We start from the raw sequence: 27,213 nt of genomic DNA on the forward strand, positions 1-27,213 counted from the left end.
ATAAAACTTAACCTTTAATCATTTGATAAATAAAATTTTCTTATTACCGAATTCAAACAAATGGGGTTATAAAAAGTGACTCAACATATCATTAAGACTGTTAACTTTAATTTATGGTTTTGTAATGATGAAAAATATTTACTAGTTTACAAATAATTTATTTAAGAAAAATAAAAAAAATAAAAAAATTATATAAATATATTTTGATTTTGATTTTATAAAGAATTTATTTTCTTTCTCTCTGGAATTTAAGAACCAAACAAAAATAATATTTCTAGAACAATTAGTTACTTGCCCCTACTTTTGTTAGTAGTATGCATTTGCCTCCTCACTTTTGACATTGTCTTCAAATGGCCCTAAAGACAAAATTAATCTTCTTTTCTCCTTATCTACTTCTCTTAATATGAATTTACCCTCAAATATTTTGTCATTCATTAAATATCACATACATGATAAATTTATTTTAATTTTGCCCTTAAATTTTATTTTTATTATAAATTTGACCTTACAATTAATTTTATTTTTATTCAATTTTACATAAGTTAAAAAAAAGATTTATTATTTTTTACCTATAATTTATAGGAGTTGATTATGTAATTTTTTTTGTTGGATTATATAATTGATGAAATAGTTAGAAAAAATTAAATAAAGATAATTTATTTATAATAATATTATTAATGTATTTGTTAGCTATAAGTAAATAAAAAAAGAATTGAGAAAATGTTGATTTGGAAAAAACTAAAAGAATTTTCAAATTTATATAGTTTTGTTATGATTTTGTGTTATTTATTTATTAATAATAAAACTAAATGAAAGTTTGTTAAAATAGTTATTTTTTTCCAAAAGAAAATGTATACATTAATTATAAAAATAAGAATTGAAAAAAAAAACTTAAGCAACTTACAAAATTTTATATTATTTATTTGGTTATCTATTAATTTAATTTTTTAAGGTAAATTAACTTTTATAATTGTTAATAAAATTATAATTAGTTTAATATGTTTTATATTTTTAATCAATTTTACTTAGTCAGATATTGTAACATAAATTAATAGATGTTCATATAAATATTTTCTAATAGCATATTTGTTTTTCAATATTTAAATAATACTTGAATATAATAAATCAAGATTGAAAAATTAAATTCATAAGAAAAGTTAAAATTAAGGGTAAAAATAATACAATTTTATCAATGTATGTAATATTTAATGATAAACAAAAAGTTTAGGGAGTAAATTCATATTAAAAGGAGTAGTTAGGGGGTAAAAGAAGACTAATTTTTTTATTTAGGGGCATTTGAAGACAATGTTAAAAGTGAGGGGTAAATGCATACTACTAGCAAAAGTGGGGGCAAAATGACTAATTGTTGTTCATATTTCTATAACAAATTCATTTTCTTTCCACACATTTTTCACTAGCGATGTGCAAAAGTGCCCAACCCGAATAAACTGCCAAAATCAAACCGAAAAAACAGATAAAAAATTGCAACTCGAATAACCCGACAAAAATTCAAACTACTCAATTATTATATTGGGCAGTTTGGGAATTATACCAACCCGCAAAATATAATCTGAATACCCCAAATAAACCGATTAAGAGTTTTTTTATTTATTTATTATTTATATATACATATATTGCATATATTATTACTTATATTATATGTAATATTAAATATTATTTTTAATATTTTAACAATGAATTTAGAATAATGTTCTAAAGTTTTAATTTAGAATAATATTTCTAAGTTTGGAAGATTTATACTATACTTTTAGTTTGTTGAATCTAATTATTTATACAATTAAAAAAAACTTAAGATTGGTTTGGGTGGGTTAACCCAACTAAACCGCCTAAAATATTAGACGAGTTAAACTTTTTTTTTCTCAATTGGACGAGTTAGAGTTAGATTTTTGCAACCCAATTTTTACATTGAGTTGATTAAAATATATTATAACCTAACCCAACCGACCGATGAATACCCTTATTTTTTCACATCTTTTTCACTCCTCACTTTTTTTTTCGTAAATTGTTTTCCTACCAAAATCCCGAAGAGGCTCTTATGGAACAAATTGAGACAATTTTGGATTTGATTGTTACTGTATTTGGATCCAATTTTATCATTTTGAAATTTTAAAAGTTGTGGTTGTTGGGAAAACTTATATATGATCTTTATTTATTTTCATGTAGATCTAATATTAAACAAATTAATATGAGATAACCTAGAACATGTTTCTAAAATTGAATTCAAAGAGAAACAAAGATAATAATACTTACAGTATACGCAGCGGAATGAAAGAGTCATTCCTTCAGTTTCTTTAACTCTTGTATCCTTTCTGTTGCAGAGTATTATCAAGTGTTATCCAGATTTCCGGATAGCGTTTAGATTGATGACCTCGGGGAAGCAGAATTATCGATGTCTTTCACGGAGGGTGACCAGAGCTCGGGGATGGACAGAAAGGCTTCGCCTCTCCTGTCTAGTATCCGGATTACTCTTCCAAACAAGCACAACACGGAAGCTCGTCAACTCTCCCGGACTCCCGAAGGATACCCCTCGGGGAGGCCCCTTCCAGGAGAGGCTCTTCGAGTGGTCTCCACGGAAACAGTTCCGTGCCCCGCTCAGAACAAAACCGAACGGTCGAGTCCGGGAGAAGGCGTATTTGGAATGATATCCGTCTGACACAGGATCCCGCCTGACACGCCCATCAGGTCAAAACCGCACACATCCCAGCACGCCTAAGAGTACCTTTTCGCCTACTGTTCCGCTGACAACTTGGAAAAGACGGCTGACTTTGTGTGTTCCCCATACTTTCACGTAAATATACCCACATAGAGTCTGGTAGCCATGCTACTACAGTAATTGTATCCCCTATTTATGGCTGGTGTAATTAAGACTCATGGACGTAGAGAAAAACCCTAATCCGAAACCCTAGCTATAAAGACTCCTTCCTTTTACAAGAAAGGGAGGAGAGATCAGATAGCAAAAAACTCTACCAAAATCTCTCTAGCTTCATCTTCTTCAAGAGAACCCGAGAGAAACATTGTGAGTGTGTGAAGTTCTTATGCACCAGCCATCTTACTGTAATCTTTTCCAAGTATAATAACATCGACTCGTGGACTAGGGCTTGTTAACGCCTGAACCACGTAAAAACACTGTTTGCTTAGTTACATTTCAGTATTTCTACAGTTCTTATCTCTTTATTATTCTGTTAGTTATTCGTTTCCGAAAAACTCGGTAAACATTTTGGTGCTTTCATTGAGAGCTGTAGGAAGTTGTTAGTCAGCTCTTTTTCTGTGTACGTTTTTTGTATTCACTTCGTACTAAAGAGATGGTGACTACGCGAAAATCCGCTGTTGACAAAAATGCTACGGTCAACCCCGATACCGTGATGGAAGATGTGGTGCAGAGCGAACCCTTAGACTACCGAGGTGAAGACCCGACATCCCGCTAGGATCAGGTCAGTACCGAAGATACAACATACTTAGAAGACGAAGAAGAGTATGTCCAAGACGGTTATTACAAGGACGGCTGCTACTATGAGAAGGACCCAGAACTGGTCCAAGTAGCCGAAGAACTGGTGGCCACTAAGGCCAAGCTCGCTGAGCAGGAGCGCGTCTCCGAAAGAATGCAACGCATGATGGAACGCCTCCAAAGTAAGTTCGGAGATCTAGGCGACTCGGACGAGGATACCTCTGTTCGAGGTGGTGCTGATGCCCCCATGCCGGATCCAGCCGCTGCTGGACCATCCAAAGCCGCCCCTAACAAGGGCAAAGAAAAAGTTGGAGAGCCTGTGCGCGCTAACGCCCCTGCACCTCCTAAAGGCGTGAATCACCAGGCCGACTGCCCCCCCCGCGCGCAGAAGGTCTCTGGCGCTCCTAAGCCCAGACGCCCTTCAGCCCCAAGGGGGCACTCTGTGCCTAAAGGGCCCGGTGCTAAGGCACCCAGGCCTAGGGGAAGGAACAACCGCCCCAGTGATTCCGTCAATCAGGACGGTCGGGCTGCGAACTCGCACTCCGAAGATAGCTGGTCCACGGTGGACCTAAGAAGAAGGTTGGAGGCCAAGTATGAGAAGGCCAAAGGGGAAAAAGCCCGGCCTCGCGAAGATGACCTCCGAAATCATATTAATGACAAGCTCCGGGGACGTGACCTCCCGGAAAGTGATACGAAGAGGCTCGAGGAACAGATTGCTGCCTTGACCAAGCTGGTCCGGAAGCAAAGTGGGGCTCTGTCAGATTCTGAGGAGGAAGACCCGGAACCATGTATTAGGAGGATCGCGGAAACGTCCCTCCCGGATAACTTCAAAATGCCTCACATAGAACTATATGATGGGAGGACAGACCCGCGTACCCACCTAGCTAAATACAATAAAATGATGCAAGTGGCGCGCGTCAGTGAGGACGCCAAATGCATGTGCTTCTCACTCACCCTTACCAAGTCTGCGGAGGACTGGTGGAAAAGATTAGCTCCCGGATCAATCCACAGTTGGAAGGAGCTACAGTCCGCGTTTAGGAGGCAGTTTATTGCTGCCCGCGACCACGACATGGAGGTTGGTTCCTTAACCAACATCAAACAGCAACCCACTGAGAACCTCAAAGCTTTCATTCAGAGAATGATGGAAGCTGCTGCAAAAACCAAGGTCAGCGATGACATGAAGCTGATCGCCCTTCAATCGGGCCTTACTGTCGGCTCCCTGCTATGGGGGGAAATGCAAAGGAGACGGGCAGAAACCCTGTCCGAATTCATGTCAAAAGCTCAGGGAATCATCAACCTTGAGGATGCCTACCAGCAAGCCTTTGGAGTTCCCCCGGCTCCAACCCCTTCCGTGACTGCGCCGAGCTTTGCTTCGCAAGCTCCCGCACCAGTCCTCACGCTTCCAGGAGCCCGATTCACTCCGAGTGTGTATGGGCCTTCCGCGTCTGCTCAGACGCCGGGTCAAACCCATTTCTCTGGGTATGGAGCGGTACAAACCGGATGTAGTATCGCTCCTAGCATGCCGCAGCCGCAAGCGGAAGCCCCGGAACGAAGTTTGAGCCAATCGCGGAGCAAACGAAGCGGAAAAAACTCCAACCGGGGAGACCATTCAAAGAAACCCCGAAAGGATTATGAGCCCAAGTTCACGGAATATACCAGTTTGATAGACTCGCGAGAGAATGTCTATCGGGCGACCTGTAATATGGTCAACTACAGGAAACCCCCGAAAGTGTCTCACGGAGGGAGGCGTCCGCGAGACTCCAATAAGAGGTGTGAGTTCCACGGAGACGTGGGGCACACCACGAATGAGTGCCTTCAGTTGAAGGATGAGATCGAGTCCCTGGCAAGAGCGGGGCACCTCGGTCAGTGGGTGAGAATACCCATAATCTATCCCGGACAGGGGGTAGTTCACGGAGCTGCATATTCACCGGGACAGAGGGGGGCCGCTAGCGCTCCTGGAGCCGGTCACCCCCAAGCTCCCGGGTCTCAGTTCCCAGCACTTCCTCCTCCACCTGCTCCGGCGCCCATTGCCTTGTTGGCTCCAGGGCCAGGCAACTCATATCCGACCGGCCTTGCTCCGCCACCCGTTGACGGACACGTCGCCACCATTTCCGGAGGACCACACCTTGCCGGAAGCACCCGCAATTCCCAGAAGAGGTACTTGAGGGAGTTAGAGCACGCCGAGGAGATGTGCGCCTTGGTCCAATCACCTGCTCAACGTCCCCGAATGATGGATCTTCCCATCACCTTCACGGAGGACGATGCTCGACATGTGCACTTCCCCCACAACGATCCCCTCGTGGTGGAAGCCCAGATTGCCAATAAGAAGGTCTCACGGGTCTTGATCGATAACGGAAGCTCCGTGAACATCCTCTTCAAAGCGGCCTTCCACACGATCGGATTGACCGAGACGGACCTGGCCCCATGCCCCATCCAGCTTCAAGGTTTCAATGGGGACGCACTCATGCCATTAGGAAAAATTCAACTTCCGGTCACCCTCAGAGGAGAAAGCGACGCTTGTGCCTTCAAGCATAGCACATTCGTGGTGGTCGACTGCCCCACGGCGTATAATGCCATCTTAGGCCGACCGGTCCTGATCGATTGTGGGGCCATAACCTCGATACGTCACTTATGCTTGAAGTTTCCCTGCGACGATGGGCGTATTGGCACCCTCCGAGGAGACCAAAGAAGTGCACGGAGCTGTTATAACGTCTCCGTCCGAGCCGTCTGCACGGTCCGAGAGACGTTTGCTGCCATTCCTTTGGGGGAAGTATTTCCAGAAACTAGGGATGCTCAGGAGGCATACTTTGACGAACTCGACCCAAGAGTGGGAATCGAGAAGGCAATAGAGCCGATGGAGGAAGTCGAAGAGGTGATCCTCAATCCGGGAGAACCCACCAAGGTCATTCAGGTGGGGAAAAACCTGCCGTCGGCCGTTCGAGATAAGATCGTGGCCACTGTGAAGGATAATCAGGATATCCTGGCATGGTGCCACGCTGATATGACGGGGATTAATCCCAATGTTGCGTGCCACGCACTCAACATAGACCCAGCTGCAACTCCAATTCGCCAAAAGAGGAGGCCGCTGGACCCAGTAAGAGCCGAAGCCGTCAAAGCTGAAGTGGACAAATTGATGTCCATAGGCTTTCTCCAGGAGTCGCACTATCCCGTGTGGTTGGCCAACCCAGTTCTGGTCCCGAAACCCGATGGGTCCTGGAGAATGTGCATTGACTTCACGGACCTAAACAGGGCCTGCCCGAAAGATTGTTTCCCTCTCCCGCGAATCGATCAGATGGTGGACGCTACTTCCGGGTACGAACTCTTATCCTTCATGGATGCGTACTCCGGATACAACCAGATCAAGATGCATGTCGCGGACCAGGAACACACCAGCTTCCTCACGGATAAGGGTGTCTACTGTTACGTGGTCATGCCTTTCGGTTTGAAGAATGCTGGGGCGACTTACCAGCGTCTGGTAAACAGAATGTTCAAGGACCAACTGGGGAGGAACATGGAGGTGTACGTGGACGACATGTTGGTAAAGTCCAAGACCTCCGGGGACCACAGTAACGACCTTGAGGAAGCTTTCGCCGTGATCCGAAAGTACGGGATGAAACTAAATCCAAAGAAATGTACTTTCGGGGTCTCGTCTGGGAAGTTCCTCGGTTTTATTGTCAGCTCCCGCGGCGTGGAAGCCAACCCTGAGAAAATAAAGGCGTTCATAGATATGCCTTCCCCCCGGAAGCATAAGGATGTCCAGAGCGTTACCGGAAGGATAGCTGCTCTCAGTCGCTTCGTATCCAAGGCCACCGACAAGTGTATCCCCTTCTTCAATGTTCTGCGAGGGAACAAGAAGTTCGAGTGGACCCCCGAATGCGAAGCGGCCTTCCAACACCTCAAAGAACATTTAACCCGAGCCCCCATTCTGTCCAAGCCGGTCGAAGGAGAGGCGTTGTTCTTATACCTAGCTGTGACTGAGCACGCAGTAAGTGCCGCTCTCGTCCGGGAAGATGGCCGTATCCAGCTCCCTGTGTATTACGTAAGCAAGAGGTTATTGGACGCCGAGTCCAGATATTCGATGATCGAGAAACTCTCCCTCTGCTTGCTGATCGCTTCACGGAAGCTGAGGCCATATTTCCAGGCGCACACCATCAAAGTACTCACCAACCACCCTCTCCGACAAGTCCTGCAGAAGCCCGAGTCTTCTGGCAGATTGCTTAAGTGGGCCATGGAACTAAGCCAGTTCGACGTCCACTACCAACCGCGTGTTTCCATAAAAGGTCAAGCTCTCGCGGACTTTATTGTGGAGTGCTCGGGAATGAATGACCTCCCAGAAGATCCTGTCCCGGAACTTCCCACCTGGAAGGTCTACGTAGACGGAGCCTCAAATGAAAAAGGAGCTGGAGCGGGGGTTATCCTAATATCTCCCCAAGGGCATCAGCTCCAGAGCGCCATCCGTTTCGCATTCCCAGCATCCAACAACGAGGCAGAACACGAAGCCATGTTAGCTGGGTTACGACTGGCCAGAGAAGTTGGAGCCCAAAAAATCGAAGTGTACAGCGACTCCCTACTTGTGGTAAACCAAATATCCGGGGAATACCAGACGAAAGGCGAAAGGATGGCTGCCTACGTGTCTCTCTCCCGCGACCTACTGCAGCATTTCAAAGGCTACAAAATCCGCCAGGTCCCCCGGGACCAGAACTCACTTGCGGACACGCTGGCCAAGCTTGCAACGGACCCGGAGATTGAACAGTATGGCTTAGTCCCCATCGGGCACTTAGAAGCCCCCAGTACTGAGACGCGAAGGATAAACGCCATCATCGACCATTCCCACTCCTGGATAGGACCCATCCTCAGATTTCTCACCACCGGAGAACTCCCCACCGATAAAGCTGGCGCAAGGAAGCTCCAGTATCAAGCTCCCCGATACGTGGTTATGGATGGAAAGCTTTACCGCAGGGGGTTGTCCATACCCTTCCTTAGGTGTGTTGCCGGAACCGAAGTCAGCACCATCATCCATGAGATTCACGGAGGCTTCTGTGGCGATCATACCTCCGGGCTGAGCCTCTCCAAAAAAATCCTTCGACAAGGATACTTCTGGCCCACCATGAAGAAGGATTGTGTGGATTATGTCAGGAAGTGTGAGCAGTGCCAGAGGTACGCCAAGGTTCCGCGAGCGCCGCCTACGGAAATTACCCTAATGACCAGCCCCTGGCCGTTCGCCGTTTGGGGCATTGACCTAGTAGGTTCCCTCCCCACTGGAAAGGGTGGAGTGAAGTACGCCATAGTCGCGGTAGACTACTTCACCAAATGGGCTGAAGCTGAACCTATGAACACGGTCACGTCTAAAAAAGCACTGGATTTTGTCATCAGGAATATAGTGTGTCGTTTTGGGCTTCCACGGAAAATTGTGTCCGACAACGGAAAGCAGTTTGACAGTGAACACTTCACGAACTTCTGTGCTTCGCATGGAATTATCAAAAGCTTTTCCGCAGTCGCCAGACCCCAGGCTGATGGACAAGTGGAAGCTGTAAACAAAATATTAAAGACCACGTTGAAGAAAAAACTCCAAGCCTGCAAGGCTCACTGGCCGGAAGAACTTCCGCGAGTACTTTGGGCTTATCGCACAACAGAGAGAACTTCGACGGGGCACACGCCTTATTCCATGACCTTCGGTTGCGAGGTCGTCATCCCAGTAGAAGCTATGATCCCCTCTCACAGGCAAGACACCTACGATCCTACCCGGAACCATGCCCTCCTCCAGGAGTCCTTAGACATGATCGAAGAGCTCCGGGAGCAGTCGCAGGTCCAACTAAAAATGTACCAAGGCAAGATAGCCCGACACTTTAACACGAGAGTCCAGAGCCGTGCATTCGAAGTTGGGGACCTTGTCCTACGGAGAGTATTTCCTGCTACGCAGGATCCGGGAGTAGGAGTCCTCGGACCCAATTGGGAAGGCCCCTACGAAGTCCAAGAAAAAGTGGGCCATGGGACGTATCACTTAAAGAGACTCGACGGATCTAAAGTCCCGCGCGCCTGGAACGCGGAGCACCTCCGCCGTTACTACCAGTAAGCCCCGGACCATCCAGTCGGAAGTCCTTGGTGAAAATAACAAAAGTGAAAAATGTGGAAATAATCCTCCCTGTTGTAAAACTAGCTCCTAGCAGGCTATTTTAATGAAACACGGAGGGATTCACTCCGCTTTTACTGCACTTTTTATCCCTGTGTTCCAAGCTGCGTTTTAACAAGTGACCACGCGGTCCGGAGACGTCCGGACCCCACGCTCACTTGGGGGGTATACATGGCTAAGGCATAGCCATACGCCCCTTGAACAAAACGTACACAGAACACCACTTATGTGCTAGCATTGTGTTTGAAATTTTTAAATTGTTTGAAATGTTTAAGTTGTTAAGCTTAGGTTTATTTGTTGCCATGAACATGCTTGCCTTACGTGTCATATGTGCATTATGTGCCTATGAGAAAATCGCCATGGAAATGCCTGCCATTATGTATCATGAGAATTATCTCCTGTGTAGCCCAGCGATGGACGGGACTGGGGGTTGAGGCACGTTCATAGAGCTACACCAAAACACCCCCAACTCCCTGACAAGTCCTTTGCAGAATTCTCCGCGATCGCTGTAGAGCTTTGCTTCGCAAGCTCCAGCTCCGGGTCCCGCAAGGCGAAAGATGGCAAGATCCGCGAGCGCTGTAGAGCTTTGCTTCGCAAGCTCCAGCTCCGGATCCCGCAAGGCGAAAGATGGCAAGATCCGCGAGTGCTGTAGAGCTTTGCTTCGCAAGCTCCAGCTCCGGGTCCCGCAAAGCGAAAGATGGCAAGATCCGCGAGCGCTGTAGAGCTTTGCTTCGCAAGCTCCAGCTCCGGGTCCCGCAAGGCGAAAGATGGCAAGATCCGCAAGCGCTGTAGAGCCTTGCTTCGCAAGCTCCAGCCCCGGGTCCCGCAAGACGAAAGATGGCTAGACCCGTGATCGCTGTAAAGCTCTGCATCGCAAGCTCCAGCTCCGGGTCCAGCGAGGCAAAAGATGGCAAGATCCGCGACCGTTGTAAGCCTTGCTTCGCAGGCTCCAACTCCGGATCTCACAAAATAATGCATGGCAAGCTCCATGGCCATTGCAAGTTTCAGCTCCAGAAGCAGACATGCTCGATCCCCCCACTCACAGCCGGCTTTGCTTCGCAAAGCCCCTGCTCCAGGATCACACCTGGTGGGCGTGGCGATTTCCCCGACAACAATGAGCCTTGCCTCGCAGGGCTCCGTGCCAGGTCCCTGAAGTCAGCCACCATGAGGTTCGCAACAACAGTTAGTTTTGCTTCACAAAGATCTAACCTTAAGTCTAGCGACGCTCACCAAAAGAACTCCCGTTCCAAACAATGGAACGACTCACCTTAGCAATTCCAGCGAACAGTATAACTACAAGTCCCGGGATTGGCTATTTGCCTCAGGAAAGCTAAAGTACGGTGAAAGGAGCCTGGTCGTTGGAACCAGGAAACCTTCGTAACCTAGAAACTACATGGGAAAAAGACATCATCCGTTAAAGCATCAAGTGGGGAGTGCATAAGTTTTGGCCGTTGGAACCAAAACCCCATACGCTCCTACAACAGTTTCTACCGTATAAATGTCTACCCTAAGCGCAAAGATAAATAAAGAACTCGGCAGAAAAGAAAGGAGAATGCTATGATTATGGAAAAAATGTCCGCAATGAAAAACTAAAAATAAAAAATAATTAAAGATAAAACCCCTTCAAGCATTGGGGGTAACTACAGCTTCCACGGCCGCGGCATCGGGGGCATCGGTTTCAACTGAGGCTGGCGGAGTCGGCTCATTGGAAGGAGGAACTTGGTCATGAGAAGGTTCAGAGGTCCCCGCCTCTCCGGGATCTCCCGCCTCAGGAGCTTCAGCACGTTCGTCAATGTTGTAAGTTTGGACGTACGCCTCTGGGCCCTGATCCCACACGAGTAGCTTCTCCCTCATGGCTTCGGCATCATCTCCTAGATAGCCTAATACCTCCGGGTTCACTTTCCAGAGTTGATGCATGAGGACCACATGCGATATATTAATCGTCCTGTTCTGTATCACCTCAGCATCCTCCTTCTCCTTCAAGCGCTCCGCCTTGGAGGTTGCCAGCTGTGCTTCCGCGACAGTTAGTTGGGCCCTCAATTTTTCCATTTCGGCCTTGGAGGCATCCCGCTCCCCCTTAAGAGAATCAATCTCCTTGCGCTGCTCCCTATTTTGGTTCAGCACGGATTGCTTCTCGGTCACATGACCCCTGGCAGTGAATTGCAAAGCCCCGATCTCTTTATCCTTCTCGGCGAGCCCCAACTGAAGCATAGACACGAGATCCCTGCTCCTCTTATGGAGTTGCTCCTCGTCGTGCAGCTTACTCTGAAGAGTGGAATATTCCTCTTGCCGCTTAAGGAGGAGATCGTTCTTTGATTGCAAGCGGGCTTCCAGGGTATCTTTCTCCACCTTGGCTTGGGACAGCTCTTCCCGGAGCTTGGAGTTTTCGGTCTTAATCCCATCCGACCGCTGTCTAAACTCATTCTCTGCCTTGGCCCGGTACTCTTGATATTTGGCAAGATATTTCTTCTCCGCCTCTTCTTCAGCCGTGCGCCGGGCCTGATCAATCTTCTCCGAAGCCCCCAAGGCCTGTTGGGTCAGTTTCTGTTTCTCCGCTTCCAAGGCCTGGCGAGCCAGTTGGCTCTCCTCCAGCTGAACCAGAGCTGCACCAACCTCCCGGAACGAGCGTTCCGCGATCATAGAGGCCTGCAAGGAAAGACAACAGGATGAGCTAAAGCAGGACCAAAAGACAGGTGGTCCCAAAAAAAAAAAAAATAAATAAATAAAATAATAACAACTGACGGCTTACCCCGGACAGTTGCTGCTTCACAGCGTGTGTTAGCAACAGCGGATCCTTGCTGCTGCTGATGGCCCATTTCTCAGAATTGAGCTCGCATAAGCTCAGGGCCATGTCCTCCATCATCTCAGCTCCGAACGGCGCCAATGCACGTCCGAGCCTAGGCACCAGCCTCTTCTCCAAAGCTGGACCATCCAGAACCGCTCCGGCCGGGTGAGGAGATCTCACCCCCTCGGCCAGCTCAGCCCTCTTCACGGCAGACAAGTTATCTGCCCTTCCCTGAGTAACGGCCTTCTCCGCCTCTAGCCGCCTCTTCAAAAAACTATCGGCCCGTCTTACACCCTCCAGGAGGGCAGCGGGAAAACTGGTCGGCTTCCGCGGAAAGTGGAACTTCAGGCCAAGCAGGGGAAGATTGGTTGTCTGAGAAGACGGAGACCCCGGAAGGGTGGACCCCCATTGGGCTGGAGGAGGAGGCAGCCGGGGTATTAAGGCCCCGGTCTGTTGCTTTTGCTGCTGCGGTAGCAGAAGTAATTGCCCTTGTTGCTGCTGCTGGTTCGGATGTTGCTGTTGCTGCTGCTGCGGCGTTGGTGATTGTCTCTCTTGTTCCTGTTGCTGCTGTTGTTGTAGTTGTGATTGCTGTCGTTGGTGTTGTTGTTGCCTTCGACCGGGAGAAGAGTGCCTAAGGCGTTTGCTCTTAGCACCCTCAGCATCTTCTCCGGGACGCTTGCTCACCCCAGCTGTCCTCACGGGGAACACAAGCCCTTCCCCGTCGCTACTGCTACTCGAGACCATCATAGTCTCGGAAGGCCCTTCAGCAGGGGACTTCTCTACCCTCGGAGACACTTGCGCCTCGCCACTTGTCTTCTTGGGGGAGGCAGCCTTACCTCCCCTACCAGCCTTGGTCTTCCGTCCTTTCCCCGTGGGCGGGTCTTGGCTGGTGGCAGCCTTCTTAATAAGCAAAGTAACCCTCCCCAACATCTTGGCTTCGGGATACTCTGCAAGAAACGTACAAAGCAAGGTTAACGGACCAACAAGAAATGAGAAAGAAGATAAGCGGAAGACAAGACAATCAGCAACATAAAGGTACAAGCAAGCCCGCCAGCAGAGAACAAGAAACAAGAAAAAGAAAAGTTTGAAAGGGACGACCATGCACGAGAAACGTGGATGGCCTTCCCCGAGCAAAACAAAACATCGCTTCCTGCTCCAGGAAGCTCCCGTATTCTTTGAAGTCCGGGAAGAACATGCTGAGAGAAGAAGGGTCAACCATGATGACACCTTCTGGCAGACTACCATCACTCAGACACCAGAGGAGCTCATCTACCCTATCACAGTATCTGTCGAAAGGTATCCTACGCGGATCTAGCCTAAGGAAACGAGGATCAAACCCCATCTGAGAGGTTTGGGTAACTTCAGACAGGCTGGGGGTGTGGATCAATCGAAAACTAGTCTTACCTCTCCCGGAGGAACTAGCCCCCGGAGCCCCTTCATTAGGGTAAGCCGCGGCGTGGCGAGCCTCGATCTCCTCTCCCTCCGGCCGGGGGTCGGGGAACCTCTCCGCCCAACTAGGAGATAGAGTATTTTCGTCCCGAGCGGCTTGGGTGATCACCTTAGACAGCTCCAGGGCAATCTGCTCCCGGATGTCAGCCGACACCTGAGTCTGCCCCCTACCACTTACTGGCTCGATATTTTGGAAGGAGGCGAGTAACCCATACTCCCTCAACGATTCGGAGGTCACAAGTCCCTCCACTCTCAACTCTTCCTCAGAAAGCCCTTCGTAGAACTTGGACCTCCTTATCATCTCCGCGCAGCGAGGTGTCCGCGGAACGACTTCTGCAAAAATCAAATACAAGCGTTAGAGATCCTCCCAAAAGGCAAATCAAACACAAAGAAACAAAGTTGAAAAGGAAAAGAGGAAACACTTACCAGGGATTTTGAAGTCCAAAGATAGAGCTGGCACCCTCTTCAGCGGGAAGCCAGTCGTCAGGAACCAGTATTCCCGGAGGTCTGGAACCCTCGCGGTATGACAAGTGGGGCACATCACATCCGGGTGCCTTTCTAGCCTGTAAAACCCCACCTTGTCTGAGTGACCCCTCATAGGCTGAGACTTCAACCCATAAAAGTACAGCACCTCCTCCGGGGTAGGAGCTTCCAGTCTCCGGGACTTGCAAAAGATGAACCACCCCGCTAAGAGCTTGTAGCTGGGAGGAATTAACTGGAAGGGGGCAATCCCCGCCTTCACACAGAAATTGGCGAAGTAACTCCTTAGGGGCAAGTGCGCTCCGCACACTATGTGTGCCCAACTCCAGGCACCAAAGCCCTCGTGGCTCTGGCTAGCTGACTCGCCCAGCACCGACAGACGGTGCCACATCAGACCTGGGATGTTCTTCAGGCCTGCCTCAGAGGAATACAGCTCCAGCATGCCATAATTCCTGAAGAGGTTCGGTTTTTGGTCCATCTCCCAGATGGAACTATTGGAGGTTGGTGGGCTAGCCGCGACCGCTTTCGCCTTTCCTTTCCCCTTTCCACCAGCGATAGGAGAGCCCTTCTCTTGGGCAGATTCAGCCTCCCCCGCAGCAAGGAGTTGTTCCTTCGAGATGTTCGTCACTGGACAAAAGAAAAGAAAGAAGAAAACACTCTAAGCAGTCAGCACCCTTGTCATACCCTAGTGGTATCAAAGGCGTCGGGGAGACCCTCCCCGAAAACTGCTTGGAGAGGCTCCCACCGAGCTTGCCGAGGGATTGGCACCATGCCACCCGAAGGACAGCAAGGAACCAAACTCAGACCCCGAGCCTAAGCCCACCAAAAGAAGTGTTTTTCCAGAGAAAGACACCCTAAAGGCGTTCATGCTTATGACCTAAAACAGCAAAACAAGGGACGACTTTCCAAACGCAAATCGCCAAAACACGCAGAAAAGGCTACTTATCGACTCACAATCAATCACATGCCTACCAAAGCCCTATTCACACATGCACATACGCAATAATGGCAGAAACCTCTACTCTAACAACTACCAACAACCTAAGGTTTGGGAGGAAAGAGCAAAGTAGAAATACTTACTGATATTCGGGTAGGTGGAGGTTGAAGGAGTAACTGGATCACTGCACAACACGATCGCGAGAAGTAAAAGCTGCAAAGATGAACGGCGATTCAAACCAGGAACTTCGGGGAATAAACCCACTGCCAAATCAAAAAGATAAGTTTCCAGATACTTACCAAAAGAAATGGCAAGTTCGGAGGAACGTAAGCTGGGAAGCCTGAGAGTTCGAAGGTTTGGAAATCTGAAAATCCTAAAGATGGAGAATCTGAAAGCGTAAATAGGAAGAAAGGTCCTTTCCCTCGTTTTTATAGCAGGGAAGAAGCCGTTTCGAATTCCTCGAGTGGACGGTCCCGATCTTCCCATTCCATGTGCGTCGGATCCAACGGCTGGAGAGGAAGCGACGATCCTATTTATGACTCCTCGGATGGGAATAAAGTATTTATTTCCCATCATTACACCACCTCGGGCCCTGAGTACCATTAAAAACCGTCAAATAGTCAGATGACTGACGCACGCATCCTCAACCAGTCGCCTCACTCACACGTCTTGGTCGCAGAACCATTCCCAGAATGACACGTGATCCTTGCCGCACTTGAGTACTTGATCTCAAACAGAAGAAATTCCTTTTTCCCTACTCAGGCGGGAAAAAGGAACCCTTCCGGGAACACAGAAGGTGCCCCCTCGCCTAGTCTAAGGAACCGATTGTACAAGCTCCCGGATCTCTCAAAGCTCCGCGACCTTGGGGGGTAAATGTTATCCAGATTTCCGGATAGCGTTTAGATTGATGACCTCGGGGAAGCAGAATTATCGATGTCTTTCACGGAGGGTGACCAGAGCTCGGGGATGGACAGAAAGGCTTCGCCTCTCCTGTCTAGTATCCGGATTACTCTTCCAAACAAGCACAACACGGAAGCTCGTCAACTCTCCCGGACTCCCGAAGGATACCCCTCGGGGAGGCCCCTTCCAGGAGAGGCTCTTCGAGTGGTCTCCGCGGAAACAGTTCCGTGCCCCGCTCAGAACAAAACCGAACGGTCGAGTCCGGGAGAAGGCGTATTTGGAATGATATCCGTCTGACACAGGATCCCGCCTGACACGCCCATCAGGTCAAAACCGCACACATCCCAGCACGCCTAAGAGTACCTTTTCACCTACTGTTCCGCTGACAACTTGGAAAAGACGGCTGACTTTGTGTGTTCCCCATACTTTCACGTAAATATACCCACATAGAGTCTGGTAGCCATGCTACTACAGTAATTGTATCCCCTATTTATGGCTGGTGTAATTAAGACTCATGGACGTAGAGAAAAACCCTAATCCGAAACCCTAGCTATAAAGACTCCTTCCTTTTACAAGAAAGGGAGGAGAGATCAGATAGCAAAAAACTCTACCAAAATCTCTCTAGCTTCATCTTCTTCAAGAGAACCCGAGAGAAACATTGTGAGTGTGTGAAGTTCTTATGCACCAGCCATCTTACTGTAATCTTTTCCAAGTATAATAACATCGACTCGTGGACTAGGGCTTGTTAACGCCTGAACCACGTAAAAACACTGTTTGCTTAGTTACATTTCAGTATTTCTACAGTTCTTATCTCTTTATTATTCTGTTAGTTATTCGTTTCCGAAAAACTCGGTAAACATCAAGAAACTAAACCGTTCTTCTAATTTCTTCACAGTCTTCCAATGTATCCTTAGAATTACTTAGACTAGAGTGGACAATTCTCAACACATGAGATAGATACAATGAGAAGAAGAGAAAATAACTAAGAGGCTTAGAAAATGACTTGTGTTTAGAGATAATCTAAAACCTATCAGAAAATCTGACTTGTGACTTGTCAAACTTATGCTTGTATTATTTTTTATTGATTTAATTAATTAAATCTTTTATCAAATTAATTATTTATAATTTGAACTTTGATTTAAACTTATTTATTAATTTAGATACTGTTGACCGCGTTTTTGGCCAACGACGTGAGAACGTTAAAAACGACAAACCTTCAAGAGAATTCAAACGACACAGACGGTTTAATCAAGAAAATAAATAACACACAAGATTTTATAGTGGTTCGGCCCCAATATGTTGGTAATAGCCTAATCCACTTAGAGATTTGATTAATTTATCTACACTCAAGATTAGATGAACCAGTGTCAACTGAGTTTCTTCAGTGTAAATCCTCATAATACAAAAGAGTTCTCTCTCAAGAAAACGTAATTTCTCTCTCTAGAAAACTCAGACCAAAAATTCAAATTGCCAAAAAGTCCTTTTCTGATCCCATCAACCCTCTATTTATAGGCTTGGGATCAGAAACTGATATCCCCCTAGGATCGGGATATTTTATTATTCGTATTATATTTAAATTACAAGAAATATTCAAAATACAATTGAATCCTCAATTTGAGTGAAGAATGAGAGATTCCCGCGTATGCCCAGACCAATTCTTGTTGAAGCCGTTTCTGGGAATTTGACGTAGTCTGCTCTTATTGGTTGATGAATATCATCTTCTGGTCGAACACATGCATGTTGGATACATACAAGTGTTGGTCGGACATATGCATGCCATTTCTCTATTTGGACAACCATGCACTTGCTGGACATATGCATAAGGACCAGACCTTTGTCTCTCCTCGGACATGCGTCCAACCACGCCCTTAGACTGCTCCTCGGACCAAAGTCCGACCACACCCTTGGGCTCTCCTCGGACCAAAGTCCGACCACACCCTTGGGCTCTCCTCGGACCAAAGTCCGACCACACCATGGGCTCTCCTCGGACCAAAGTCTGACCACACCATGGACTCTCCTCGGACCAAAGTCTGATCACACCCTTGGGCTCTCCTCGGACCAAAGTCCGACCATGCCCTTTGCTTGCTCCTCGGACCAAAGTCCGACCACACTCCTTGGACTACTCCTCGGACCAAAGTCCGACCAGTCACTTGGCTTGGACGTGACACCTCTCATGCAGTCAAAATTCTTCATTGATGTACTGGGTTGCTGCTAAGCCAGATCACCCAACTATTCCTTGCCACTTGTCATTTCTATCGCCACGTTATCATTTTCAAATTTTTGGGATAACAGATACCAATTTATCTTAATTAATAAATCTGTCATAATTTCTCTTTTCTTCTCAAAATTACATAACTCTCTGAAACTATCCAAAATTGACTAGGTCAACTTTGATAATTAAATCAATTAATTAAGACTATCTAGATGATTTTATCCAAGGTACAATGTGGACCATGGGCCTATGAAAACAAGCTCCAATAAGTTATCATAAATCTAACAAATAAATTTACTATCTTATTAATTACTCATGACTCCACTATAGACTCAGAATTGTACTCTTGTATTCATAGAATACTCTATAACAAATATAGATACGTTATTAATTATTCATCGTTACAACCATAATTGTCATTCAATCCTCTATAGATGGTCTACAATGAGATAGGACTAAGATATTGTTTTACCCCTCATTGTATTTTATCCTTAAAACACTTAGTTCCTTGTAAATGATATTTCACTAAACTAATTTAATTACTGAAATGAGATCTCTATCATTTAACACCTTGAACCAAACTAAACGGAAACCATCGTTTCACTTCTTCATCAGAAGCTATAGATGTTCATATCTATGATTAACACTCCCACTCAATTATACTACCGAGTTCCCAAGATGTAAGTATGGGCTAGTCTGTAGGGTAAGCTGGTAACGAACAAGTCAAAGAACTCAAATAATACAATCAGTTAGAATACTAACTACTCAGAATTGAGATTGAATTGACCTATGGTCAACTATATAATATGACTAGAATAGATAATAACGGTATGTTTACTTATCTTATCAACTGTCAATATCGGTCCTGTCCAATGTAACAAATACATCCGATCTTATCTACTTTGCTAATATTCTGGAAAGAACATAACACCACAATGTGTAAGTAGTTCATATCGTAGATTGACAAGTCAGTGTAAATGATGTGCACTGACTAATCTTATGACTAACTTATTTTGAACATATAATTATATTTATATCACATTATGATTACGTCACTATAAATACGATTAGCTATATGCTCGGGATTTAATAGAAATTCATATTAAACAAATAATCATGAAAATAAAATATGTGAGCAAAGTGATTAACCAAGTCAAAAAATGATTTCTATTATTTTATTGATAATAAATGAGATTACAAAGAAATTGAGTTTTAATTAGGGCATAAGACCCCAACAGTGGACCCATGTAAATACTTGACTCATTATTTTTGACAATTGGATCCAAATCCTAATCCTAATTCCTAATTTTGTAGTATATATTTTTATTTCATATTAATTTGTAAATTATATATTAAAAAAAAATTATATGTTTTACTTATATATAAAGGAGAACTATACTTACAAAGCTAATATATATGTATATATATATATATATATATAGGTGAATTACACAAATATAATATTACAAAATAGAGGAATTACTAAATGTATAAAATATATATAATTTTCTATCATTATAACAAAAATTATAATTTCCTTACTCAAGATTATATTCTATTTTTATAAAAATTATAATTAACAAGATTAATATAAAAATTCTTTAAATATATTATAAAATTGAGGGCGAGGTTATATTTCCTAATATAAATATAATGTTTTTTCTTTTAACTTTTCCGTTAAAAATTAGATGCTGTTAATGTTAAAGAGAAGGATGTAATTGACATCATTTTATGAACATAAGGGGTTGATTGCTTAAAAAAGAAATTAAGTTTCTGAATTGACAAATCATGCATAACTCAGGGGCAATAATAAAAAAGGCAAAGTCACGTTTTCTGACTTATGATTTTCTTTTCAAAATCTCAAACCCTGTCAACTTCGTTCTCTCCTCTCTTTCTTTCAAGTAGCAGTTCAACACTCCATTGCAGAGTACCGCGCCATTGCAGAATCAACCATAATCCACCGCGCCCTTGCCGACACTCCATCTGAGGTGAGCTATTTCTCTTTCTCCCTCTGCTCTACATCTGATTTTTTTTTCTTTGAATGTTTTGTTTTATAGGCCATTGAATATATTTTCTTGATCTGAGATTTAATGTTTGATATTGAAAGAGAAATAAATCTGAGAAAGAGGGGGAAAAAGTTATTTTGTCCGATAGAGAAATAATGTTATAATTTTGTCTTGGAGATTTTTGGTGTAGAATAGATTAAAGTAAATCATAATGGGAATACTTGACAAAAAGAGGGGGAAAAGTAATTTTGTCCTAATTGTGATTTGAACACAAAAACCTAGAATTCCCTCCCGAAGTCCGTTTATTCTTTTGAAAAGTAAATCGTTATGCTTAACTATATGTACATCATAAAAGTGTTCTCACATTTTAACATCAATTTGTGTGTTGCAGAATAATCGAGGTTTTAATTATTTCAGTATATGGCTAGGCGAAGGGTTAAGAAAACAACTGAAAAACAAGTTCCCTCATCACCTGGGGCTGATTTGAATGATGTCCAAGTAAAAGAAACTCAAAACGAGAAGAAAGAAACTCAAAACGAGAACAAAGAAGCTCAATTCACTGACCCAGATGGTATAATTTTGATTGACAACTCTATACATGGTCTACTCATTTATTTTTCACCTGGGCTTTTGTTAGTACTTGGAATTAAGGCCTTGTTGTAGAGTTTTTTTTTTTTTTAAAAAAAAAAAAATTATATCACGTTAAGAGATGGAGAAAAATATGTAACTCAAGTCATGATATATTATGTTTGCTAATGATCATCATTGTTTATGCCAGTGGCTGGGATTTAATAGCCATAATGCCAACTGTGAATTTTTGTATTTTAAAAGGGTTCAATGAGAAATGGTTTTAGCTGAGGTTTTCATTTTCTATAAGATATATTATGGGTACTTATATTGTTTTAGATTGTATCTTGTTATTATTTTCATGAGTTTGGCGATTTAAATGACCTCCTATCTAAAATCTAGGAATCGTAGGCATTTTTGCTTTTACAAAATAAAGATTAGAATGCAAACATGAGTTTGAGTTGTTGTTAGTCTTTAGCAACTGATATTTTTCTCCTTTGAACTTGACATGTCAGCTCACAAAACACATCATAAGTTGATTCTATTTTTATGTTGCCTAGTTATTTTTTTTATCAGTTGAGCGACAAATTGCCGCCATTAGAGCTATTCGTGATGTCGAGATTGAGCATCTGTTGACTGAGTTGCGTTTGCTCCGCTCATATTTCAAAAAGGAGCAGTTGCAGACCCCAGTACTGCAATTTTTTGCAGAGAACTTTTCGAACTTGTCAGTGGTAAGAAATGGACAAAATAGAGGGGCTGAAGTACAATGGAAAACTGAAGAAGACAATGTATCTGATGACAATAGAAGAGAGCTCCATGCTTCCCTTCTGCGTCGATTGTCCATGGCTTATTCCGATTATTCTGCAGCAATCCCATCTTTGGGTGGTTTTGACTTTTCTCGTAAAACAGGTACCAAACAATTTTTTGTTTCGTGATTTTACATAGAATGGTAATAAAATTCATTGCACTTGCTGTATCTTACGTAAATTAATTGATTAATGGCAGTGAAAACAAGGCATTTTGCTGGTGAAGATCTGCAGATCAGAGATTTTGTATGCTCTCTTGGAATTTATATTTGTCTATTATGTCCTAGGAATTTTTGGGATTTTATTTTCTTAGCTGATTAAAACATCATCCGATTCAATTTCTTTCACATTTGTTATATGTGTATATTTTTATTTTTATTCATTATCTGGCTAACTTTTAAACTTTCTTATTATAGGTTCTGGAGGAGCCGTCTGAAACACAGATGTTAGGGATACAAGATGCTTTTTGTACACCTGGGGTATGTAACTTCTGGAGTGTTTCTTTTGTTTTATTTTGAGCTTCAATATTATTTAGTGTCAGAATTTGTGTGGTTCCTGATAATTCGCTAGGTACTAACCATGTTATGTCATAAGAAAAAAAAATAGTACAGCTAAGTGAAATACAAAGTGTGGTAAACTAGATTACCTAAATATCATATGCAGGTGTACTGATGTAATCCTAGCATTTATAGGTCCTCTTTGAGTGTAATTGCTATAAGAATTGTATTGGTAAAAAGTGTAATTGAGTGGTAAAGCAAATAAACTGTCCTAGGTTAGTAGGGTCAAAGCATATTAGTAGCCATGCTTTGCTATTTTGTGCTTCCTGAGTTATTATTCCGAGCTTAAAAGATTACATGGCTGTTAGATTGCTATAGATAATTAACTTTATTAACTCTTAAATTCTGTAGATGAGTAGCCAAAGGCTCTCTGTTGGAATGACACCTAAAACACTAAGGCTTCCAAAGCCTGGAGAGATGCTTTTATCTGTCCGTGGTTCACCACTTGGTGTTTACAAGGAAGACAACATGGAAGCTATACATGGTAAGTATCTCTCTCAACTAGTTTCTCTATCCCTCTTGTTCATGACATGAACCCCGTATAAGAAAACATGTTTACATTTTAGCTAGCAAGTGGATTTTGTTTGAGAATTTGAAAAGAGCACTGCTATATATCATTCGGACTGTGATTAAAATGCTATCCATTTGTCAAATTCTCATTGTTGAAAATTAGTGTTCACTCTGTTAACTAGATGGTGTTTACCATTGTTAAATAGTGTTGCAGGACCCATCATCGTTTCACAGTTAACACAAACAAATTGACACCAAAGTAGTTGAGTTCTGAAGCTTAGATAAATTGCAAAAAGGATTTTTGTTCTGAAAAAGAAAATTCAATTTTCTTCCTTTCTGGACGACATTTGGTTGTGTGCCAGACTTGAAATGAATGGGAATGATATAATTTGCAGAAGTAAGTTGTGTTTTTTTTAATCTTTGTTTCATTCTGTTGTTAATTTTGGTGCAGAGTCTGAAGAGAGTTAACTGGAAATTGCTGAAGTAGTCAAATCATGATTCAGTGCGCTACTGGTTCTATTGAATTATTTGTATTAAGATTTTTGTAAAATTTGGTCAAAGCTTATTTCTTAATCCGATGATACAATGTAAATTTCATCTATGTGGTAGTATAGTTTAGTTTTGCGCGTTCCAAAAAAATGGTGCTATTCTGCTTAGTCAACTTCAGATCAAAATCCATGTTTACATAATGAGTCTAGGCCGATATATATTGGATAATAAAATAAGATTTCTTTTCCCATTAATTTAGAACTTTATATAAATATATTCAAGACTTGATTGATTCACAATCTACTTACACTATTTCACGTAATTGAACAATTGTGTAGCACTAGCTCAAATGTGCTATGGATCCCTTGTTCCAGTCTTATTCTTTTTGTTAAGGAGCACTGTTCAACAAAGGGAGGAACAAATTTGTCTACCAAACAATAGTTCATAACTAATATTGGGCTCCATTAAGTATATATTAACAATTTTTGTAGAAATTTAAAACTAATTTCTAAACTTCGAATGAATATATAAGGGAAAATACGTCTATGTCCTACATTGGATATACTCAAAAAAAAAAAAAAAATCCCTCTTTTAAGCATTGAGTGAAAATGTAATGAGTGAAAATGCGCATTAAAAAATTGACATTGTCCAGAGGAGTAGAATTAAACGATATGCAAGGGAGAAAGATTGTAATATACATTTCATTAAGACAGACCAGATCTCTACTGTCTAGCAGTGCCTGATCTAATGGAAGCTTCCCAAAATTATCAATAATTAATTAAGTCAAAATAAAATGCTTCACTTTCTCGTTCCTGATCCAAGTTTCTTCTTTCTTGTGGGCTTTGCTTCATCCTGCAGTCATTTTAGAGGCTTGCATGTTTATTAACTTTGACTAAAAGTAGCCAATAGCATCATCCAAATCATGCTAGTACAATGTATTTATGGAGAAATGTATTGCCTTCCAACACCTCCACAGGTTTTTTATTTCTTCTTTTGAAATATTTAACTAATCATATTCATTGAATACTTATCGGGATGTCGAGTATATCATAGATAAAGCCATAAATAAGCCTTGAAATTGAAAATAACAATGCTATAGTAAGCTAAACATCATATAATCTATGGCATAATATATGTATAATTAGGTGGATCAAACTATTCACATAATAATAACACTTGCTAGAAGCAAGTACAAGGGCAGGGCCCTGCAAAAATAGAGAAGGAAGCCAGTGACAAGACAAGCAAGAAATACACAAGTTTATACACATAAGTTATATACCACATTATCTAATGGTACTAAGTACTAACCGGTATGTATGTATTAAACCTCTCTACTGCCCTTGAAATTGCAGAATTTCCTCTGAATCCAATGGTGTAATGCAATAATTGTTTAAAGAATAAATGAACCGATTTACTAATCCATCCTCGTGACAAACTTAAGCTTTTACATGATTCTCTGGCCCGCTGCTCAACGACGCAGTTGTGGAATTTGTAGACCCTGATATTGGTTTTGAAGAGAAAAATGCTCCTAGTGCGTCAAGGAAGAACCTCTTATTAGGAACAATGCCATCTCTCTCCATATGCTTCAACAGGTTCTCCACAAGCTCCTTCATGTTGGCTTTAGTGTAAGCTTTGTAAAGAAGTTTATATGTAGATGAATTTGGGGCAACACCTTTACTCTTTGCATTCTCAAAAAGCTTATGAGCTTCTGTTGGCAAGCCATTCATGCAATAAACATCAAGCATCGCATTCAATGTTGAAGGCTTCATTTCCTTCTTAGACTCACACAACTTGTCAAAGATTTCCTGAGCCCTGGAAACACAGTCACACAACCCATACATCATTATAAGACTCTCATATGTGATGAAGCTCGGCGTGTACTTCATATCAGTCATCTTTGCATATACATCTTCTGCCTTTTCCAATTGGCGTGCCTTTCCATAATTTATGATCATTGAATTGAATGTAGGCAATGTTGGACTTTCCTTGGAGCGCAGTAAGCTCTTAAACACCTGCTCCATCTTCTCAAATTCCTGCTTCTTCCCGTATGAATCAATAAGCAAGTTAAATGTGATGATATCAGGTTTGGTATGATTGCTTTTCATCATAGCTAGAACAGACTCCATTTCTCTGATCATCCCATTTTTCCCATATGCATCCATCACACCATTGTATGTGTAAATATCAGGTGAAACAATGCTCTCATCAAGATCCTTAAACAAAGCATTAACTTGCTGCACCTTTCGAGATTGAGCAAAAGCTCTCAAAAGAATGTTGTATGTCACAATGTTGGGTTGACACCGTTCCATTCCTTTCATCTTCTCAAAATAACCAATAGCTTTGGCCAAAGCCTTGGCTTTGTCCCTGGAGTGGAGATGGGCTGTTATCACAGAGTTGTAGACAGAAGTATCAGGTCGGCAGCCACTGCTTCTCATCTCGGAGAAGAGCCACATGGCCATCCTGGTTTGCCCTTTCCTTCCCATTACTGATATCAGTTTTGAATACACACCATTATCAGCTATATACCACCGCTGTTTCTGCATCCATCTGAACACCTGAATTGCCACGATTATTAAGTCAAGCAATTGTACTTCCTTCCTAAATCTCCCAAACTATAAACCAGAAACCATTACAACATACTATGCTTTACTCTACACATCTCCCAACAAGCAGAATCAAAAGAAAATGTTATGTCATTAAACAAACTCAAATTCTCGTTCAACATATCTTTTCTTATATAATTGTCGTTGGCTCTTACCCTCTTCAAAGCTCATTAAATATCAACTACTTTTTCCAAATGATAAAAATATGCTATTCCATTTTATCTCTTAACGTGAGAATGTAAAGTTATACTCAACCACATACACATTGTTACTTAAAGTCAACATTTTGCAAAGCCCCAAAAGCTAAAACTTCTCCTAAAGCACCACTGAGAAAAAAAAAAGTATAAAGTAGAAGATAAGATTATCAAACCTCAAGGCACTGAAGCCACTTATCGCTCTTCCCAAGTTCTTCAAAAAGAAGAAAGCAGTGTTCTGTTCTAACAATTCTCACATACTTGTTAAGCGTCTTCACCAATGGCTCTTTATCACTAAAACTCCTGACAAGTATGCGCACCAACTCCAAAGCCTCCGAGTTATCGTTTCTTACGGTCGCTTTTCTTCTGGGTCGTATCGATGCGCATGAGATTATCGATATGGGTCGGTCCGGAAGAGAGCTGCCTGGAAACCATAACTGGGAGAAGCTGTAATTCTGAGCGGGGAACGTAGAAGGTTGGAGGGATTGTGAAAAGCTTAGGGACATTATAGCGTTAATGGGTGTGGGTGGCTACAGTTGGAAGAGTGGCTGTAGGTTCAGATAGAAGAAGTGCATAGTGGGGTGGTGGGTTTGGTAAATTCGAAGTGGATTTGAGGGTAAATGGGTAATCCAAATGCGGAGTATGAATAGCTTTTCTTGGCTTCTGAGGCCGCCGTAGAGCAGAGCAAAGCAAAGCAATAACGGGTTGAGGGGGAATGACGAAAATAACCTTATTTTGATAAAAGGGCAAAAAACCGTATCTAGTGTTGGGGTTTGAACCCGACGTGAATCGAACACGCAACCTTCTGATCTGGAGTCAGACGCGCTACCATTGCGCCACGGATCCTCTTGTTGAGTCAACCTTCCTATAGTACATATTTATAAAAAGACAGTAAATAATTATATATTTCCTCAGAAAATCAATTATTTTTTATTTTGTTCTCGAGAAAAGGTTTTCATTTCATTTTCCAGTGTGCTCATCTACCTTTGTTTTTTTTTTAAAACATTAGTTTACTTTCTTTCGAAACAAATTAGATGAGATCGTTTTATTGGCTGGTGATACTTTTATATTCACATCTAGCTTGGGCCTTATACCCCTATCGTACAAATTAGACAATGGGAG

The 27,213-nt window shown here is 43.0% G+C and overlaps 2 protein-coding genes and 1 non-coding gene across 6 annotated transcripts; 1 reads left to right on the plus strand and 2 right to left on the minus strand.

The window, feature by feature from the left end:
• The first annotated feature begins 20,189 nt into the window (after positions 1-20,189).
• LOC133804216 (uncharacterized) lies at positions 20,190-23,595 on the plus strand. 3 transcript variants are annotated; one of them, XM_062242381.1, is made up of 7 exons: positions 20,190-20,347; positions 20,757-20,936; positions 21,509-21,841; positions 21,938-21,984; positions 22,155-22,217; positions 22,647-22,779; positions 23,257-23,595. In XM_062242381.1, the coding sequence occupies exons 2-7, from the start codon at positions 20,786-20,788 to the stop codon at positions 23,271-23,273; spliced, it is 744 nt and encodes a 247-aa protein (XP_062098365.1). In that variant the 5' UTR covers positions 20,190-20,347; positions 20,757-20,785; the 3' UTR covers positions 23,274-23,595. The 3 variants fall into 3 exon arrangements, with proteins under 3 accessions (XP_062098365.1, XP_062098360.1, XP_062098370.1); XM_062242376.1 differs by lacking the exon at positions 23,257-23,595 and adding an exon at positions 23,012-23,158; XM_062242386.1 differs by lacking the exons at positions 20,190-20,347; positions 23,257-23,595 and adding an exon at positions 23,012-23,168 and having other exon boundaries at positions 20,802-20,936; positions 21,493-21,841.
• Positions 23,596-23,949: 354 nt separating this feature from the next.
• LOC133804238 (pentatricopeptide repeat-containing protein At4g39620, chloroplastic) lies at positions 23,950-26,821 on the minus strand. Of its 2 annotated transcripts, XR_009878381.1 has the most exons (3): positions 26,268-26,821; positions 24,603-25,849; positions 23,950-24,146 (listed from the first exon to the last, which is right to left on the minus strand). XR_009878381.1 is itself a non-coding variant. In XM_062242395.1 (2 exons), exons 1-2 carry the CDS (start codon positions 26,595-26,597, stop codon positions 24,731-24,733), a joined length of 1,449 nt encoding a protein of 482 aa, XP_062098379.1. In that variant the 5' UTR covers positions 26,598-26,821; the 3' UTR covers positions 24,393-24,730. The 2 variants fall into 2 exon arrangements, 1 of the variants encoding a protein (XP_062098379.1); XM_062242395.1 differs by lacking the exon at positions 23,950-24,146 and having other exon boundaries at positions 24,393-25,849.
• A 44-nt stretch (positions 26,822-26,865) lies between these two features.
• TRNAW-CCA (transfer RNA tryptophan (anticodon CCA)) lies at positions 26,866-26,937 on the minus strand. The gene has a single exon. It is a non-coding gene; the product is annotated as a tRNA-Trp (tRNA).
• Positions 26,938-27,213: the final 276 nt, after the last annotated feature.

The sequence above is a fragment of the Humulus lupulus genome, chromosome 1, assembly GCF_963169125.1.
Source record: "Humulus lupulus chromosome 1, drHumLupu1.1, whole genome shotgun sequence".
NCBI lineage: Eukaryota > Viridiplantae > Streptophyta > Magnoliopsida > Rosales > Cannabaceae > Humulus > Humulus lupulus.